At 43.4% G+C, this 20,428-nt stretch overlaps 1 protein-coding gene across 2 annotated transcripts in view; it reads right to left on the reverse strand.

Annotated features, from left to right (window-relative positions):
• The window catches only part of wscd2 (WSC domain containing 2), a 55,512-nt gene that overhangs the window by 16,701 nt on the left and 18,383 nt on the right, over positions 1-20,428 (reverse strand). The window contains exons 2-4 of one of the 2 annotated variants that reach the window (XM_061039133.1): positions 12,224-12,283; positions 6,265-7,180; positions 1,252-1,366 (exon numbers count right to left, since the gene is read on the reverse strand). In XM_061039133.1, coding sequence (XP_060895116.1) covers positions 1,252-1,366; positions 6,265-6,643 — 494 coding nt within the window. In that variant the 5' untranslated portion in view covers positions 6,644-7,180; positions 12,224-12,283. The remainder of the gene's footprint in view (positions 1-1,251; positions 1,367-6,264; positions 7,181-12,223; positions 12,284-20,428) is intronic. The other variant, XM_061039134.1, reaches the window with a different exon arrangement.

The following is a 20,428-nucleotide window of genomic DNA, read 5'->3' on the forward strand; positions in this document are numbered from 1 at the left end:
AACTTATTTACCGTCAGTAATAAAAGATTTATTATACACTTCATGCTTTTTATTTTTGCCGACGCTCTTTAGTGTTGCTCTCATTTAGTTCCTCCAGAATTTCCTTCAAGCTTCATAAAGTTCTACCTTATCTTGAAAATGAGAACACGTCCCGTCAAAACTCTGGTGTGATGTATTTCTCCGTCTTTGGAGAAGAGAAGAGACACTGCACGAGCTCCGAGGCAAAGTCAATTATTTTTATATAACACTTGATAACTGAAACCTTCACACAAGGTCTCCTCTCTTCTTTCTGCTGCTTCATGGAGGATTCGACTCCCAAGGGGTCTTTCGCATGCAATTAAACGTCTAACCCACCCCTCACACGAGAACAAATCCCCGGGGCTGTCAATCAAACGCTGATGTACTGCTGCCCCTCATTTGTTTGTCGGTTTTTATTAACTCGCTGCTCGTGGAGAGGCGAGGCAGGCTGCAGGATCGAGGAGGGAGGAGGAGGAGGAGGTGAAAACACAGCTCTCTGCTCCTTTTTCTGCACTCTGTGAATCAGTGATGGGTGTAATTCAATGCATTCGATAGAGACGTCCCTGGTGTTCTTCAGGGAGGATGTAAAAAGGTGAGAGAAGGATGAGCGAGGAAGAGGAGAGAGAGGAGGAGAGGAGGAGGTAGACGGTTTGAAAACTCGAGCAGATCTATTTCAGGTGGTGGGAAAAAGGATTTTAAATCACAAATGATATTAAACCATCTGTATGACTTTGCTGCGGGTGGGGGGGGGGGGCACATGATCAATTTAGAAATATAGCTTCACCCTGACACCCTCCCACTGACCCGCCACAAACGCTGCCCTCCCTGATGTTCAGCAATAAAGTCGACTCCATGTTTGGAAAAAGGGGTAGTGGTTCCTGGCGAGGTGTCAGATCACTTCCTGGTCACTGCAGCCCCTCACTCTCACATCCCTCCATTAGTAAACGTCCACAGGGCTCCTGTTTGTGCATGATGTGTTTATGGGACTCCTGTGAATGTGTGTGTACAATGTTTCAATATTTAGTCATTTTTAGTTAGAAGTCAGACATTTGATCTTTGACCCCTCCTGGTTTTTTAAATCACCACAAATACTCCCTTTTTTTTTTATTCCCAGTCAGTGTTTTTAATTTCGACGTCAGCTCTTTCAGTTCAATGGAAACAGAAAAAAAAGAGAAGAAAGAGGATGAAGACATCTAAAGGAAGAAGCTTTGAGTTTTCTTTTTCCTCTCATACCTTTCTGCACAGTTGTCCTGGCAACGAAACACGGTCATTTTTTTGTAGTCGAAAAAGGAAACTCCTCTCAGCGCTCTCTTCTGTGTGTTGTCCACGTAACAGCCGATATATTTAGCTGAAAGACATAAAACAGATAAATGTTGGTTGTGTGGACAGAGAGACAACAACATGTTTGCTGTTTGTAATCATTCACTGTAAATACTGGACTCTGAACTGCGTAAGAAGACACACACGCTCCCCCACTGCAGCTTCTTCTTCATTTCCACACAGAGGAGTAAGAGAGCGCACAAGGAGCTCGAAGTGGGGCAGAAGCTTTATTTATTTATAAAGACACACATCCCCTTCTAGTGGCCTGTGACTGTAGTGGCACTCATCCCGCTGTGTTATTTCACAAGCGTGTGTGTGTGTGTGTGTGTGTGTGTGTGTGTGTGTGTACCTCTGCAGAGGCAGAAAACCTTCAGTCAGCTTCTCCCTCCACATTAAAAGCACACTCCTCTGTTTTCCTCCAGCTGCTGCTCTACTGTACCTTTAACAAACAGACCTCTCAACCATCTGTGCTGTGCCATTACCCCTCTGAGCCTCTGATAATAGCTCCACCAGGTCCCTGTCCCCTGCATTACTTTAATTGTCGTGCTCTAAGGGCTCGCATTTTGTGCAGCATGCGGTGCAGGACGGTAATCTTCTTCCTAACTATTGTTGAGCTGCTGGATAATAATCTGCTTTACCATGCAGGGAAACACTTAAATAGAGCTGCCGCATCATTCTGCAATAAATCTATTCCTGCTTGGAAAGAGAAGATGGAAGAGAATGGGACAACATGTACACATGATGTCAACATGTTTTTTATTAGCTGGTCTGTTTTATGATTTTAATGCACAATAACCTTTCTATACCTGCTGGAACATTATGCAAACTGTGCCTCAGCTGCTCTCTATCCCCAGTGCACTGACGCTTTCGCTTCAGTACAGTAAACCTCTGTGCTGCTGCAGCACTCAGCGTGTGTGTGTGTGTGTATGTGTGTGTGTGTGCACGTGTGTGTGTGTGTTTATGTGCTGCGCTGCAAATCTCATGCTGCAATATTTTCTCTGAAGCAGGCGAGAAGGCGTGCTTTAGCAGAGGAAAGAAAGGAGATATAAAAGTATTAAAGTATCGAGGACGGTTAAGACTGCAGAGATATGAAGAGTGCAGGATGTGTGAGAGGAAACAAAAGCTTTGAAGCTGCTAATTACTCTCTGCAGTCTCTGCAGAGGAGGAGGAGGTGGAAGAGGAGGAGGAAGAGGAGGAGGAGGAAGAGGAGGTGGAAGATGAGGAGGAAGAGGAAGAGGAGGAGGAAGAGGAGGAAGAGGAGGAAGAGGAGGTGGAAGATGAGGAGGAAGAGGAGGAGGAGGAAGAGGAGGAAGAGGAGGAAGAGGAGGTGGAAGATGAGGAGGAGGAGGAGGAAGATGAGGAGGAGAGGAGGAGGAAGAGGAGGAAGAGGAAGAGGAGGAGGAGGAGGAGGAAGAAGAGGAGGAGGAGGAGGAAGAGGAGGAGGAGGAGGAGGAAGAGGAGGAGGAGGAGGAGGAGGAGGAAGAGGAGGAGGAGGAGGAAGAGGAGGAGGAGGAAGATGAGGAGGAGGAGGAGGAAGAGGAGGCGCCTTCTCTTGAACAGAAGATAACGATAATCTTGAGTGTTCACTGTAAACATGTTTGTTTTTCCTGTGAAGAGTAGCTCTCTCTGATCTGGAGAAACACGTCACTTTAATATTGAACTCTCCTTTGTGCAGTTCTGCTCCGTACTGTCGAGTGACTCACAGCTTTTTCTGTAATAGAATCACTTATTTATTTTCTCTTCAGCCTCACAGAGGTTGGCTCCTGTCCCAGAGCAGAGTGCGTTTAAAAACTAAAGGGAGCGCAGCCTGTACGCTTTGTCAGATCTCAAACAGACAGAGCAGCCGTCACTCACACTTATGTTCGTCTCCACCCGGCTGTACTGCACTGTAAAACAACAGAAACACACCTAACCACAATGGAGTCATAGCCTCATCCTGGGGCTATTTATTGCAATTTTTTAATTTTTTAATCTATTGTAGGATTATATAGAAACGAGCAAACAGAAATAATGTTTAAACAATTAAAGCCTCCTGGGCTGACTTCAGTCTCTTTATTTGAGACAGGTGTCAATACGAGACATCCCCATGAAACGAAACTTTGAGAGCATCTAACCTCCATGCTGTGACGTATTTCTAACCCGCATTTTCCACCTTGTCTGTGCATGCTGTGTTCCATCAGCGCCGTGTGTTTGCTCCGTCCTACAGTGCACGCCCTAACCCCACCGGGTCCATCTCTGGAGCCTAAGCACAGCCATGATCAGCTGGACCCCCCCCCCCCCCCCCCCCCCCCCCCCCCCTCCCCCCCCCCCCCGAAATCCACCATAAAGGCTGTGGTGCAACAGGCAGCTCATAGTTTCTGTGAATTTGGACGTAGATTGTATGCCTGTATCATTTGTTACTTAAGAGTCGATGTGATTAGTTCAGACATAAGGACTCAGGCCACCCCTGCACATATCAGTGACCAGCTTGGACCACCCCAGTTCAGCAAGTCTGGACACAAGATCACAGGAGAACTACAAGATCACGCGGGAAAAAAAGAGATAAAAACATGGAAACAAAATGTTGCTTTGTCTTTCTGAGGTTGTTCATTCGATGCCTGTTTTCAAGTAATGTTGATAAAGTGAGTGAGTATACGATCAGGAGTCTGTATACTGTGTTTTATTTTGAAATTGACCGGACGATCGTCTGACTTCCTGTCAGGGTCGATCTTTTCTGATCAGCTTGACGTCTTTTTGCAGCGAGCTCCGTTGAACAAAGACTCGGTGCATATTTGAAACAGAGCAGAGTGGTGCTGCTCGCTCAATTAATAAGAGACTGCAGAAAAAATGTGCTGAATAATTCAACTTTTCTTCACGTCAGACAGACAGGCCTTAAAACGATAAGTTGCTGATACATGATATCACATGCATTGTTTGTCCACAGGGGGCGCCTGTGTGTGGCACACCACATGTTCCCCACAGCAGCTTTAATAAAAGAATCTGAGAACGTCTTCCACCATCTTTACTCTTTACCGTGAGGAGAGGAGGACCCAGACATGCACCAGGTGTTCTTTTACAGTACAGAACGTAATGTCCTTTTGAATTATTAACTCTTTATACAGCCGTGTGAGGAGTGTGTGACAGCAGTGCGTGTAGTGTGTGTGACAGGGTAAGAAAAGCAGAGAGGATGAGTAAAGTAATCCCAGTGAGGATATGATCTCCTCTAATCGAGTCATCGATGGTGTGACATTCAGAAAAAGGAATAAGTGAACAGGATACTCCTGCCAGGCGAGGTCAGAGATGTCAGCGTGATGTCACACATGCCAGTCAGGAGTTTACAGGTAAACTTTGCCTGATAGGCTCCCTCAGTTTGTAAACAGACGGATAAGACGTTCAGATGTTGTGATAGTAACGCAGCTCCTGTGTGTGTGCTCAAGCTGCAGCCGAGAGGACTCACTCTGAGACGCACACACAGAGGATCATTATCATCACCAACACGCTCAGGAGAGATTTCCTCCAGGACCGATTACAGAGCGATGTTCTGAGTCGTGGAGGTGCTGCAGTTTGTAATCAGACATCGCCGAGGATCTCTTTTAGACAGACATGAACCGTCGCAGCACGAGAGCTGCCCGCGTGTTTGCATTATGAACGAGCCTTCAACTTTTTAAACGTTTTTAATTTGTTGAATATTATGATCAGCAGCACTAACAACCAGATCACATCATCATTGTAAGACTCCAGTTCTGCTCACTGAGTAATCATCAATTATGCAAAACGACAATTATCTCTGCAATTGTTGGCATATGTTTTAATTACCTCCTCATTAAGTATGTATTTATTCCAACAGTAGATTCCACTCATGCTCATCAGAACACGCGCACGCTTCATTTCATTCTTTGAATCCCGTTAATAGTTATTTTTTTGGGGGGCAGAAGCTAAGAGAACATTCTTGAAACGCAATTCATAATTTTTCGGATTTATTTAGAAACTTTCGGACGTGAGAGGACCTGACAACGTTTTCAGACTGTAGACGGTATCACTGCTCTGACCTTCTGATGCTGCTGCAGCAGCGGCTATATATGGTATCATAGGAGACTTTCCCTGTCTGACAGAATTTAATGTCTGTTTTTTGATAATTTTGATAATCTTTTTTTTAAACATTGCTGTACATATATAAACAACACAACTTCAGAAGGTCAACACTTTTTATTTTTTATATTCAGGTCTAATTACAGATTGTTTTCCTCAACTGTTTATAGGTTCTTGGTTAAATCTCAAACATCCCTGCACGGGTTATGTCTATTTTTAATTGCACAGTTTAAGTTTGTTTCATCTAGGGGGATTCTTTAAATCTTTTTTCAGGTTAATATATATGTATGGGAGGGGGGCGTCGGTTTTGTGGTTTCATTTGTAACAAATGTTTCATGTCGTGTCTTTGTAACCTGCTACTGGATGCTTTGAATTTCTGTCGGGGTCAATAAAGTATCTATCCATCTATCTATCTATCTATCTGTCTGTCTCTCTCTATCTATCTGTCTCTCTCTCTATCTATCTATCTATCTATCTATCTGTCTAGAAGGAAGAGGGGCGAGGTCCCCTGAGGTAAGACGTGACAAAAAAACTAATGTATGAATGTGTTAATATTTCCTCAAACGGTGAGTTAAAAGAGTACAAATCGTTGTTGGTCGATGGTCTGACAGATGTGTAGATTGTTGCTGCTGTGGTGACTGAATACACACACACCTGAGTCGTCCGTGTGTTGTAAATGAACGTGTGTAATATCGTTATAAGGTCATCAGAAAATGATGGCTCCTATCATAGAAAAATATTATTTCAAGTCTAGAAGACAAAAAGTTTAATGCTGTGGTTAATCAAAAAAACATTTGACGATCAAACCAGGTTAGACTATGTAAGTCCTGAGTCTATTGAAGTCTTGGTGTTACTCACCTCTTCCGTCGTCCACGTCTTTGGCATTGCGTCCTTTAAGTGCACGGTTCCAGTTGCTGGTGTAGTCCCCCCCCCTGCGCGGCTTCTCGCCCCCCTCGTGCCTGGCCCTTTTCATCCACGGGGGCCCGTACCTCCGACCGGACCTGCGCGTCTCCTTAAACACTCGGCTCATGATGCTGAGCCCCCGGGCGTCGGACGCCGAGGTCCCCGAAGCCACCACGGAGTCGCGGCCCCCTCTGCCTCCCGAGCCGCTGTCCCCGACAAAGCCAGAGTGCAGGAAGACGAGGCTGCCGGCCGTCAGGTAGAGGAGGATGAGGGAGAAGAACCGCACGGGTTTCCTGCGGAAGTAGCGCTGTATCTTCAGCAGAGGCCTGGCCATGCTGGCTCCCCCTGCCGCTCAGAAACACTGTCCCTGTGGTGAAAACTCATAAAGCAGAAGAATCAACACCGGCTCTCCTTGTTCTCCCACCGCACAGCCCCACTGGGCCCCAACCTCCAAATGAGAAGACAAAAAATCAGCTCAAGTGTTTAAATCCAGTGTGGAGGTCATCCAAACATGTGAGCCTCCTCAGTCTCATGAAGAAGATGTTTTACACCTGTCCTCTGTGCGCCTCGGCTGACCCCCGTCTACATGAGAGTCTCGCTGCCTTCCCGCTGACAGTCCAGCCCTGAGAGCCGGCTCGGGGTCCGCCGCGTGAAAGGTGAGTAGCTCAGAGTGAAAGATGATCGCTCAGCGCCGCTTTCACGCCGGTTATCAGCCTGCAGAGATGCTCCACCGGCTCAGCGGCGGCACCCTCTCCCACGCTGTGCAGAAGGAGGAGGGCTTTATTCAACAGGTGAACCGAGATCCCTTTTCGTCTTGAATGGCCGGCTATTCACCGAGACGATCCTGGAGAGAGAGGGCGTGACTCACCATCTGCAGGAAAGACACACACACACACACACACACACACACACACACACACACACACATAAGAGGAGGAATAAGTGTACACCTGGGTTAGCTTTGTCACAGGTGGAAAAGGAGACAAAGACATAAACAAGAGGGCAAAGCCGGATGCTTCACCTGCTGGGAATTATATCCCAAACTTCCTTCTCAGCTCACAATCAAAGACATGTTAAAGAGACACACACACACACACGAGCCATTAAAACAATATGAGTGGATAATGCATGTAATCTGGAGATGCAAGGACTGTGAAATTCAGGGCTGATACCGATGTTTGAAGTAATCATTTTGCCTTTTGCCGATTTCAAACCTTTTTGCTTCTTTATAATTTGAGGTTTGCTGAATTTAAATTGTTGTTAGCAGAGTCCCTCCTCTTGAAATGTCACCGGAGCGTGTCTAACAAAACGCATGGTGCTGATTTTTCTCAGAGACGATGATAGAAGACATTTTCTTTCACGTTTGATCGTGAAAACAAATCCGTTTGTCCGACTTCTTCTGCCCGATAAGAAACCTCTTCTCTGAAGGTGAACCAGCTAGCCAAATTAAATTGATGTGACACAATAAATACATATTGGCTACTGAGATTGTTTTTTAATCGTTGACTACGTGTTATTGTGTTGTATCGTGCTGTATTGTTTTTTTATGGACCATGTGTTATCATGTCATGTGTGAAACAGTGTGATTCCTCCACATGAACTCCCCGTTAGATCCTGTATTAAAATGTCAATTTTACAGCAGAAATAAACTCGTTTACAGCCTGGTAAAAAAAAATGAATTTGGCATCAGTAGCTCATTTCTTTACTGGTACACACTGTACATGAGGTGATTTATTTGATAACCCCTCCGTGTTGATTTTATTAACCTAAGAGTTATGATTAAATGTACATTATTAGGGGCGTGGCTTAACATCTGACACTCAGGTGAGCTGTAGCTGTGTGCCAAGAGGCTGAAGCTCCGCCTCTTTGACTGTTACTGGATTGATTGAAAGCCAGTTTGAGATAACATTTCCAATATGGCGACCGCAATCACTGGGCTTCATAGCACCTTTTCAAAAACCAATGGGTGACGTCCATTTTTATACATTTTATAATCATGTTGTGTCCTTTTCTGTCTGCTGTTAGTTTCTGCACCGAGCAGAAGTCAGAAAAGCTTCAGAGCAACAAATCAAAGTTCAACATTTTCTTTAATAATTAAGAACGAGTCAAAAGGAATTAACTGAAAAACACATTTCTCCCTGCGGCGATTTCACTGAAGTCTTTTTCAGTTTGTGTGTGAGGGAAGTGAAGAGAAAATAAGTATTCATAATAATGATTTAAACTGATGGTAATTAGTGCGACGGAAAAAAAGAAAACAAGCTCAAAAATGTGAATAAAATCGACACCTCCAGTTCTGAGCCGACACTGAAGTGTAAATGTTTCTTAAAGAAATCATGTTTTACATTTTCTGAGATGGCTGAATAAAAACGCGTCTCAAGGGAGCCCCTTTCAAAGGAGTCTCTGTTCTGGGACGAGCTCTGGAGGCTACAATTGGAAGTTGTAAGGAAACACTCCTCGAGGTGGGGGATTTTTCCCCAACACTGAAGGGGACACTCGCCCTTGTGGCTCTTTGTCTGCTGTTCCGGGATAAATCCGCAGAATACTCGTCATCTGACACCTCAATGGCGCTGCGGACCCCCCCCTTTGGCTTTCTGCCCCTCTACCCTTTCCCCTGCGGTAGTCTGGGAAGAGTCCGGGACCCTCAAGGAGAAATGGATCACATTCTGCTCACGAGCTTTCACGGCCAGCGAAGACAATCCTCATCCTGTCTGACTTCTCACAACTTTCCTTCTGTGTCCTGTTCAGTAACTTTTAGAGACTTTGTAAGGACGGTGTTTTATTACAGACGTCTTTAATTATTCAGTATTTTGTTCATTTTTAGATCACATCCTTTTTTCTTTTTTTTTTACAAAGTTAAGTTCCAAAATAACACAAACACTGAATGTTGTGAGGTGTAACTGAAGATTCAAAGTTATTAGAGAAGAAGGTGGGTTGTTAGGAAGGGGTTCACACAGAGGACAAGAACTTAAAAAAATAAAGAATCTCGTCTCACAGTTTTAAAAAAGGGAGGAATAAGGTCCTAAAAATAAACCTGTGTTGGCGTCTAGTTGCTTGAACGGTAAGGTGTACTAAACAGAGGCTACATTTCAATCATGCAGAACTACATCAAGAAGAAGAAAGAAAGTTTTCATCATTTTGGGAAATAATTTTCCTTTCCTTCCTCCTGACGTTGTTTGAACAGATTAAGACAAAGTGAACTCAAATAAATGCTAATTTGGAGCTAACTTCCTGTTAGACCGCCTAAATGAATTGTCTCCATACAAAGAAGGATTGAATGATATATCTTGTCATTTTAATGCTAAGCTAACCATCTGCTGGCTGTAGCTTCGTAGACTGATTGATTGTGTTTTGATATTGTGTCATTCATAGACAATAAGCCGAGCAATATGTCAATTAACTTCTTTCTAACCCCCAATTTCCACATACTCCGTGCATGCCGCGGTCTGCAGCGAACTACGGCGCCGTTCACTGCCACTCTAGTCAATGATTGTGTTTCCACACGGCGGCAATGCGGTCCGTCTCCGGAGCGCGGCAGCAGCTGCAGGTACGCGTCAAGCTGGAGAGAAAAGAACGACCTGGACAGGAAGTCAGACAAGGCAACGCACAGAGCGTCCGGTCAATTTCAAAATAAAACACAAGGGTAGGGCGCACGCCGTCCGATGGAGGGAAACCTGTGGTGCTGACGGACCGCGGCACGTACAGAGTAAGTGGAAATTAGGGCTAATGGTGTTCACGCTTCATGGTAAACTATTTTGACAGATGCGATTGTAATTCAGCTTCTTCAAAGACAGATTGAAGCTCATGAATTCTGTGATTTACTCCAGCCTTATCTTATCTATTGATCCTTCCATCGAACATATAATGTAAGTGATTCCAGTCTATCCGTTTCATATTTCCTCTTATTGATCCAAGAATCCACCTCATGTCACCCTGAGCAGCCAAAGTATACGATCAAATGTGTGAGTGTCTAAAAGGGTTGCAGCGCTCTGTTTTGCACATTATCTAAAGCCCTGCTTTCTTTAAATCCCCAAATCCCTGCAGCATGGTTCAAACTGTGGAAAACAAATGGCTCATGAAGAGAAGAGAAGAGAGTAATCAGAAAACCCAACATCATCACATATTTTCAGCTTGTTGACAACGAGCCTCGATGCTCTGCCAGCCGAACCAGCCAGGAGTTTGATTCTGGCTTTGTAAGCAATAAAATGCATCAAGAGGAAGAAAACATCAATTCCTAAAAAGTAAGACATTGTACAAAATGTAAATTATAACAGAAAGGTGATAATATTAAAGCCCCATACTTAATTGAAAACACAAAGACGACATATCAAATATTGAAACTGAGAAATTTTACTTATATTTGGAAAATCAGCACATTTTAAATGTAATACTGAAAACATGTTTTAAAGGAGCAGTATGTAACTCTGACCCCTAGTGTTTAAAATGGGTACTGCAGTCCAAATTAAAAACATTGTAGAGAGCTGTCCCCCCCCACCTCCTCTCTAGAGTTGATGCTCACACAGGTCACCATGTGGTGGACACTGAAGCTTCAGTGTTTATCCAGCTCTGCATGGGTCTGTAAACCTTTCTGCGTTCTAACCTCTCTCCATTTTTCAAAAGCATCTCCAATATTGATCCTAGTTTGAGCACGTTTCTGCTCGTGGAGCTTATTAGAAACATGCAGAGGCTTTTTAGGTCGGGTACAATCACTTCTATCTGAACCACTTCTCTGTCCCGCTTCCATCGCTGCAACACCTGTTGACCTGATAACTGCTCTCATATCTGACAAACCGAGGGGCGTCCAAAACGGCCGTGTGGGGGGGTCGCCTTAAAACCGCCTACCTTCTCTGGTCCAAACAAATCCAGAGCATTCAGGAGCAGAATCTAAAGTTAGAAGGAGGACATACTGGCTGCTGCATTGTTGTTTTCTTGTCTCGGTCTCTCGGTCTCGGTCTGGATTTTAGACTATAGGCTATTTCTGTCTTTTCTGTCTTTCTAAAAATAAACGAATAACTTGTTTTTTATCCCCCAGTAATGTCTACAACCTTCCCAGTGGTAAAGACTAAGTGAGTGACACAAGATGATGATTTTTCATTGATATTTATGGTCTTGGTATTGGTATCAACTCGGTCTTGGTCTCTAAATGTCTTGGTCTTGTCTCGGTCTCGGAGCACTCTGGTCTCAGGTACATCTTGGTCTCGGTGTGGTCTTGACAACACTACCACTAACACAACACTCTTCCTACTATTTTCAACCATTTCTCAGTTTTAACATTTGATGTGTCGTCTTTATGCTTCATTTAAATATGAGGGATTCATTTAAATTATCAGATTTTGTTATTCACATTTTACTCAACTCTTTTGTTATCAGGACTTTTATTTTCAGAAGTGTCACGTCCCTAAAGGTGGATTTAGTTATCTCATTAGAGCATAAAGTAGTTTATATTTAGGAAACAGACTGAAGTATAATCAGTTTTCTCATCTAACGTTTGACAGGAACAAAGTGAAGCACATTTCTCTCCCTTCTTTTAATCACTTCTGTCTGGAATTAATTCATTTTCTGGGAGAACAGCCTCCACTGGGATTACAAATAAATGCTGCTACATAGAACCACGACTTCTTATATTATTTTCCACAGCTGTATCAACAGAATTCAAACATTCCTCCTACACACCACACCGCTTGATCTGTTAGCATGCTGACTGTTCAGCCCCGTGTCAATATTTTGACCGCACTGACGGAGACGTGATTCTTATTTCAGGACAAAGAGAAGCTCCGTGCTCGCTTTTATTACAAAGCGAATCATTTGTTTGTGTAAGTTGAAGGATATGTAGGTGAGGTTCCCCAGCAGGGTAACAGTGTCTGAAGAGGAAAAACAAAAACCACATATCTCAACATGCCTGCTCCTCGTGACTCACCGTGGAGGGGAAACTGAACCCTGGAAACATGTAGCGACCTCTCAGTGGGATCCAAGATGTCTGCAAGACAGGATGAACAACAGGGTATTGTGTTAGAGGTTGTACTGTATGTGCACCGTCCTGTTGTAGTAGCCATAGATTTAAAAAAAAAAAAGAGAGGCACTTCTGTCCTGCAAACACAGTAACATGTATGAGGTGGAACAGATGGATAAAAGGCATGTGACACCCTCGCTGCCTCTCACATACAGTACGCAGCAGAGCCACACACGGCTTATTACTCGGTGTTAATTATTTATTCACATTCCCCTCCGCAGGTTCAAATGACATGGAGCAAGACTGTAGATGGGATCTTGTATAGATCCTTCATATTGAATGAGGTAAAAAGAGAACGGTGTACACTGTCACACTTGTGACTCTGTGAAACCCTAAACTTTAAATGAGCTACATTTCTAACATGATCACCATGGCAACCATGCTGACATGCCGAAGTTCAGGAGGTATGATGTTTCAAATGTTCAGTGCACGGTGTTAGCATGCTAATATTTAAAGAGGACATATTATCCTCCCTTCTCCACCTTTTCAAACAGTCCCCCTGTGGTCTAAATGAAACATCTGTGCTGTGCTTTGGTCAAAATATAACATGAATCAAGCACCAGAGGAGGTTTGTGACCCTGTATAAACCAGCTCTCTCAGAACGCTCCGTTTTGGTGTGTGTGTCTCTTTAAATGTAATGAGCCCCGCCCCCTGAGTTTTCACCGTAAACATCACTCCTCTGTAGTGAGAATAAAAATGGCGGACCTGCACAAAAGTTTTGTTCTAGGCTGGGGGTGGAGTCCATGGGTGGAGATACCAGGGGAGGGGAGGGGATTTTCTTTTACCAGAATCCCACTGTGACATCACAAGGAGAGCACATTTGAAACAGAGCATTTTTCTCTGTGTTGTAAGACTTCTGCAGACCACAAACAAAGGACTGGATGGTTTTATTTCACATGTTGTGGGTCAGTAGACACTCAGGTTAACCAAATATAAGTTCACAAACATTGTACAAGTGGATTTTTCATAATGTGTCCCCTTTAAATGAACTTAAAGGAAGAATGTGCGACATCAGAAATCAAGTATCTCCTGTGTAAATGTCTCTCTGAGTCATCACTGTCTACAATGAGTGACAAGCGTGAGTCCCTCTGTTGTTTTCGGAGCTGTCTTTACATTGTGTTTACATACATGGGACGGCCGGCTCCTCCCATACAAGAATATTAATATGACAACAATCAAATATACCCATTGTTAATATATTGTGGAGTAAAGAGCCCAGACTTTAGATGGGACGGCGCTTCCTTCATCTTGTTTATGTTTCGCTCAGAGGCTCAAATTTGATCCATACATCTTTTTTTCCCACATGAACCCTCCCTGTCCGACCTTTAACCTGCCACCATGTGGAGGCAGAGAGACCGTCCCGCCCACTCAGGGAAGCTGGGTGTAGGTGGATTCAAACTGTAAAGGGTGTCAGTGCAAGATTATGACCGGAGGAGAATCAACGCCACCTTTCCAAACCGACCCTAAAAAGACAAACATCACGACCAAATCAACTTTGAGATGCATATCAGCACGTTTTGTCTGTGTCCCTGTGAAAACAGGAACGGGAGGGGCGAGGGAAGTGTGAAGACGGCAGGGGAGGGGGGAAGCTTGGAAGAGAGCATTGTTCAAAAGTCACACAGTGACCCTTTAAGATTGCTATGATGTAAGCTTCAGTAACATAATCCTGTTTGATTTGGACATATATCCATCATTGTAAATGGTAAATGGACTTGAGCTTGTATAACGCTCTTTCTTCTTTTCTTCTACACATTCACACACCGATGGTAGAGACTGCTATGTGGTGAGACCATCAGAAGTAACTTATCCATTCACACACTGCTGACAAAGCAGCGGGAGCAACTCGGGTTAAGTGTCTTGCCCAAGGACACATCGGACATGTTGCTGCAGGAGCTGGGGATTGAACCCTCGACCTTCTGGTTGAGAGACGACGACTGAGCCACAGCCGCCCCGCTGGCTCAGTTGTGGTTTGTTGTTTGAACATTATAATCTGTTAACCGTTTTTCTTCAGATCCAGACAGTAACTTTTTGATTTCTGGAGTTACACTGTAACTCCGCTTCCCAGAGAACAGAATGAACCTCTGTAGCTCAGCGAGAGTTGCACAATTTCACATAGTTGTTGAGATTTTTTTGGAATGAGTAACCAGCAGAGAAACACTGCCATCTCTTAAATCATAGCGTGGGCTAAAGTCCCAGAGTCCCAGGTTCTCAGAACAACATCTCCACATATTTAAAAAGTTTGAGGTCCTTCATGTAAAGAGCTGCAAACAAAAAAAGCTGAAAATCAGACTGACGTGTGTACGCAGTGGGACAGAGGAAGAGGAAACCCGACAGACAACAGACGGGAGGTGCCACAGAGGTCTTTATGCCAAATCATGGCAATTACTGGAGTGAAGCAGACGTGAACTCACTGACTGACCATTAATTCACATTCATTTTAAATGAGCCAGCAAATATTTAATCAGAGCGGATTTAGGAGAGGAAACGTCAAAGTTAATCTTTGCTGAGCGGGCAGACAGCCGGCTCCACCAGTCATCCCATAAATGATTTTCATATATCTGTCCTGGGACTCGTTGACCGACGACAGGGTTGAGACGGAGTCGTGGTTGGAGTCTGTGACACGTGGTGAGTTCAGGAACAATTATTAACTGTCACCAAGCATGGACAACCAACAACAAACAAACGAGTGTAAAACTTTAATCCTGGCCCAAACTCAAAGATATATACATTTTCACAGAAGTTCAGAATGTGAGAGAAGATGATGCCAAATAATAAAAGATAGCACACCACATACTAACAGATTATATCCACCAACAGGCTCGTTGCACCTGTAGGTGTTGTGGGTGTTGCGACACGCTTTCTACCGGGGGAGTCACTGATGAAAACCTAATGTTCAATTCAGATTTATTGATTGGCAGTTCAGCCAATCATAGCCGTTCCACCAACCCAGCAGGCCAGAGAAGGGTTCAAAGTTAAAGCATGGTTAAGAGCATTCAGAATGAATCCTGTCTCTCATGTTTGAAGTGACGTCACCCATCTGTTCCTGCAGGAGGCTTCAGAGGCTCATCGGCAGCAGCCGCCATGCTGGAAATCCTGTCTCAGTCTAACTTTCAGTCAACCTAACGACAGGCTGAGAGGTGGAGCTGAGGCGGGTTTTAAACCTCCTGATGAACCGTTACACCGCGCCCACCTGTCAATCATGTCAGCTACGTGCCTGACTAACACATATCGTTTTCAAAATCAAAACAGCTGTTTTTAAAATTTCACCCCCGTACAGTGCGTGCCAGTGATGACAATAACTAATCAGACCTGTTTCATTTTTGTACCAGGCTGTAAACATGTTTAATTATGCTGTAAAAACTGCTTTTTTGCCTGTTACTTCCGGTGTTCCTGGAGCCAGCTTCGAGCCTCAAGTCTCTGGCTTCATTTTTCAAAGCCGGAGGTTCCCGCTTGACTGAGACTTAAGCTTACTGCAATAAGAAAGGCAAAAAATAAAAGCCTCTCTCTCAAAGAGCAGAGTCAAAGAGTCAATCTCATTTTAAATGGGATTAAACTAACTGGGTTACTCACAACAGACGTTCATAAAGCTAGCAGTGCAGAATTTTATTTTGCAACTTATTTTTTTGTATGATTTGTCAGCTGACATTAGTTACTGAAGAAATACATCAAACAGGATGTGTTGATTTGTTACAATGTTACAATTCACTTAGCAGACACTTTTATCCAAAGCGACGTACAACACCATTCATACACCTCCACACTGCTCAGCTGGGGATCGAACCCTCAACCTTTCGATCGAGAGGCGACAACTCTACCAACTGAGCCACAGCAGATTTGAAGAGAATATAATTCATTGGCCACAAAGGTGGACATTTTCTGCAGACTCTCCAGAAACATATAGCAGCAAACAAACATTCAGATAGTCAATGAAACAGAAACAGAGCAGCTACATTTAGACATTAAAAACAGTAAAAACAGTTCATGTTATGGTTCAGATCTCATCAGTCATGTTGTGAGGTTAAGAATGATTTCTGCATCTGGGATAATTCACTTCTTAAATACATAAAACCTCGCCTCCTCGAGCTCAGAGGCTCGGGCTCAGGCTGGTGTTAGGTTGACAGTAAGTTAGGTTGAGACATCATTTTCAATATGGTGACCGCCATCGACAGGCTTCAGAAGTCCCCTCAGTAACCATCAGGTGATGTCGCTGAGACTTTGTGCATGTTTCTGTTCCTTGGTTCTACAGTGTGTGAAAAAGCTTTAAACAACAGACGTGAAATCAGAAGTAGAAAACTTCATTTTGTGGTTTAAGAGAAACAGGCAAACCAACAGGGAACTTTATGTAACCTTTAAATTACAAAAGACACCTGTTCCTCATTTTCATTTTCATAACCTCAATCTTAAAAAAAAAAAACAAGATTAAAAGTTTAACTGAATCAGATTGTGATGTTCCTCTGCAGATGCAATCAATTTCCACCCCCCCCCTCCCCGTCTTTTGATTGCCAAAATAACATTCTTTCACTTCCAACGTGTTTGAGGCTTTCTAGCTGCTCGACCTCGGGGAGCAGATCACAGCAGCTGAGTTAAATTAGATTTGATATCCTCCCACGGTGTCTAATGGATGTTTTGCTTTCTGAGGTAAAAAGTTGGAAAAATAAGGAAAAACAACTGTGAGAAACAATGTCAGAGAGGTTAAAGCCGACACTGATAGTCACTGACGGTGGCTCTCCAGAGGAAACGAACACGTAATCGTGATAACAAACTCAAGTGTTCACAGTGGCAGGAAGCGGAGATTATCTGGTGCAGCAGTACAGCGGGACAGGAAGTGATTTTCTGACTCCCTGTTTGTATAATGTGTGCACACAAAGTTAAGTTCAGTGCTGCTCTGTGCTGTGACAGCAGAGGAAGGGTTAACAGTGTTCGTTCGCAGCAGCAGCCCTGACCCCCCCACCGCCCCTCCCTCTCACCCTGAGGCCTGTCTTTCCGCTCTCCTAGTGTGTTCGGCCTGCCAGTGCGCATTAGCTGTGTTTGTCAAATCAAATCAAACTGAAGATCACATTCCTCCCCCGGTGATAACGCTGGCAAAGCCTGCGTTTAAGTTTACAGAGATTGCTCCACTTGCTGAGTTATCTCATGCCTCATTACAGGTTCAGGAGGAAAGTCAAGAGCAACAAGAAGCAGCAAAGTTGGTCAGAAGGAAAACGTATCTTTTCTATAATACGTAAGAATTCAACAACAGAATAATTCAGTGTTAGTGTAAAACTTCAAAAGGATGCAAGGAAAGAACAAACAATACTAGAGCAACAAAAACAGAAGTCCTGACATCCCACTATGAGCTACTTTATTTTTTTTAATTACCAAACATTGCGAGCAAACTCCTGCACACTAAATTAGCTAAATTAATTGATTCTACTTCGCACTCCTATGCAGAGAGAAATAAATCAGTGTTAGATCACCGTCGATGGGAGCTGGTGTGTCATTAGCACAGATGTTGTTCTGCCTGTTATTTCTGTCCTTATAAAGTGTTTCATCTGAGTACATCACAGCCTGCTGCTACGTAATTGGTCAATAAAGCTCGGACCACAAAAATACGACAAACTGAAACCAGAACACTCCCTATGCTGAGAATCCTGACAAATTCAGTAAAGTATGTTTATTCTTTTAGACGGAGCTTTCTCTTTCTGTTTTTGGTTAAGAGGTCTACACTCCCGATACGGACTAAAGCTAGAGGACTAAAGCCTTCGTACATGGGGCGCACGCACTAACCACACATAGGAAACAAATTTTGAAGACATTTTAGAAAATACTTGTTTAGTTGTAGAACTAAGAAAGTTTGATTAAACCAGTTAGACACAAACATTTTCTGCTCTGCTGAGCTGATTCAAGCCTCCCTCTCTCTCCGCACGGATGAAAACATGACCCCTGAAAGGAGGAGTGTGAACGAGACTGCTTCCAAGAACAACAGGGCCGCTCTGCCAAAGCAGTTTCTTGACTTGTTTTTGGGCAAAAGTAACCACAGTAAGCACCGCAGATTTGGCTTACCACTTTGGCTTCAGCTATTTAATTAAACCAGTGTGTGATCCCTCTGTTTTCCGGCATTAGTGATTGGCTTAGTGCCCAATACTCTTAATTACTTAGAGCCACTTAGGAGGAGGCTGATCAGCAGAGATGTTTGCATGAAGCTCTGCACAGTGACTGGAAACATGAGGAGCTGGGAAAGCTGTTTTTAAAAGCTTGATGCAGAAATTCATTCCTATAACCAACAAGACAATCTCTTCATACATTAAGCCTCAGAGCAAAGTGCCTTTACATAACGTCATATAGGGGCGAGGACAGCATGGTAAAGTTTTGACTTTGGCCAATCACAACTTTAAAAGAAGTCTGGATTCTATGTTGGTTTCTATTTTTTGTCATCCCTGTGGTTGTTGACTGAGTTGCATGATTGACAGTTCCTGCTTGCATCCAGCTTCTCTGGATTGAGGAGTAGAGCCGACTGTGTGAGCCAGACACATCAGTGCTCAACATCAGTTGTGATCCTGTGGCTGAGTGGGAGTGAAAAACCCTGCAGCAAGGTCCAAAAAAAAGTGGAGTGCTTTCCCAGAAGAGATGAGGGTCTCATATTAAAAGAGTGGGGTTGAAAATTGCAAATTCATGATGAGATGCAATGCGATTACGGGGAGACCATGCAGGCGATGCAGGAGATGACATGTGATGCAGGCTCTCCAATGCAATGCAGCCAATTCCAAACAATACGATATGTGTGATATATAAGTGATTCAGCTCAGTATCCAGTTCCATAAGGACCCGGTTTCATATTTTCAAATCCGAAAATCAATAAAGTTTGAGCTTACTGATACTGATATCAACCCTCGCAGGTAATGTAACATAACGTTATACCTGGAGTCGAGTCACATGTTTTAAATCTAATAACTGGTGCACAAATACACGTCAATTTACTATTAACGTTTTTTGAACTAAAATAGAATTGCAAGCCAACAAGTAAACCATCTTTGTGCATCAAGTTAAACCAAAATGCAGCACCTTCAACTGTTGGGTTGAAAAAAAAAAATCTCTGTCAACTTGCCAGCTGCTGCTGCGGGACAGTCATCCTCGTCCTTCATGCAAAGCAACCGATGTTAGTGCAACAAAACTTTCTAGCAAAGTCCCGTTAGTGAAAAACAGAAATCCAATTTTGAAGCTGTCAGAATAAAAGCTTGTTAGCTAACTTATCAAGATGACATAGGGTCGCCTTTTGATGTGATTCAGCTGAGTAAAATCAACAATATGTGAAGATAAATAAAACGTCATCATGATGTGTTCAAATGTAACGTCAAGAATAGAGAATGTAGGTTTTGGCCAGAAACTTGAATAAATACGGTTGTTTAGAGGAGAAGTATGTTGTGTGGTCACTGAACTGTTGACAGAAATGCTTCGTGTTTACAGTTAGATACTAAAACCAACAGTCGGCTTGTATGAAACAAAACAAACAAACAAACAACAAAAGTGTAAATCTACATCGAGTCCGTTCTGGACAAGACGGAAATAAAGGAATTATAGCCGACTGCTGCTGACACTAGGTGTTTTCAGACTGTAGGAACTTTTTCATAGTTTTAGAGACGATTGAGTTTTTCTGCTTCAGTCTAAAGAGCTTTAATTGAGTGATTCAGATATAAATGCTGTGCATGATATGATTGAGATGATGTCTCTAAACCTTTTTGTTACATCCCCCTAATGGTAATTAGAAACACTTGTACTGTAGCATTGCAGAGGAAGAACTGTCCAATCACTGGAGGAGTGTTTAAGCACACCCCATAAAGCTTAAAAATTAAGCTCAGGACGGAAGGCAAAAAGCTCATTGTAATCCTGATAATACTCAACGGTCCATTAAGCCCTGTGGTGACCTTTTACTCAGAAAGAGAAGAGGTAAAATAAGGGGTCTATAAATAATGTAATCCCCCTCTTCGACCGAGGCACAGTAGCATTAATCTGCTGCATTGTAATGGAGTGACTGACAACATTTCCACATTTCCACCAGAGACTCTGATTATAAAGGCGCACAATGTGATTGTGTGGTCGACTATTTTAAATGTTTTAATACCTCTTGTTCTCAAC

The sequence above is a fragment of the Labrus mixtus genome, chromosome 5 (assembly GCF_963584025.1).
Source record: "Labrus mixtus chromosome 5, fLabMix1.1, whole genome shotgun sequence".
Taxonomy (NCBI): Eukaryota; Metazoa; Chordata; class Actinopteri; order Labriformes; family Labridae; genus Labrus; species Labrus mixtus.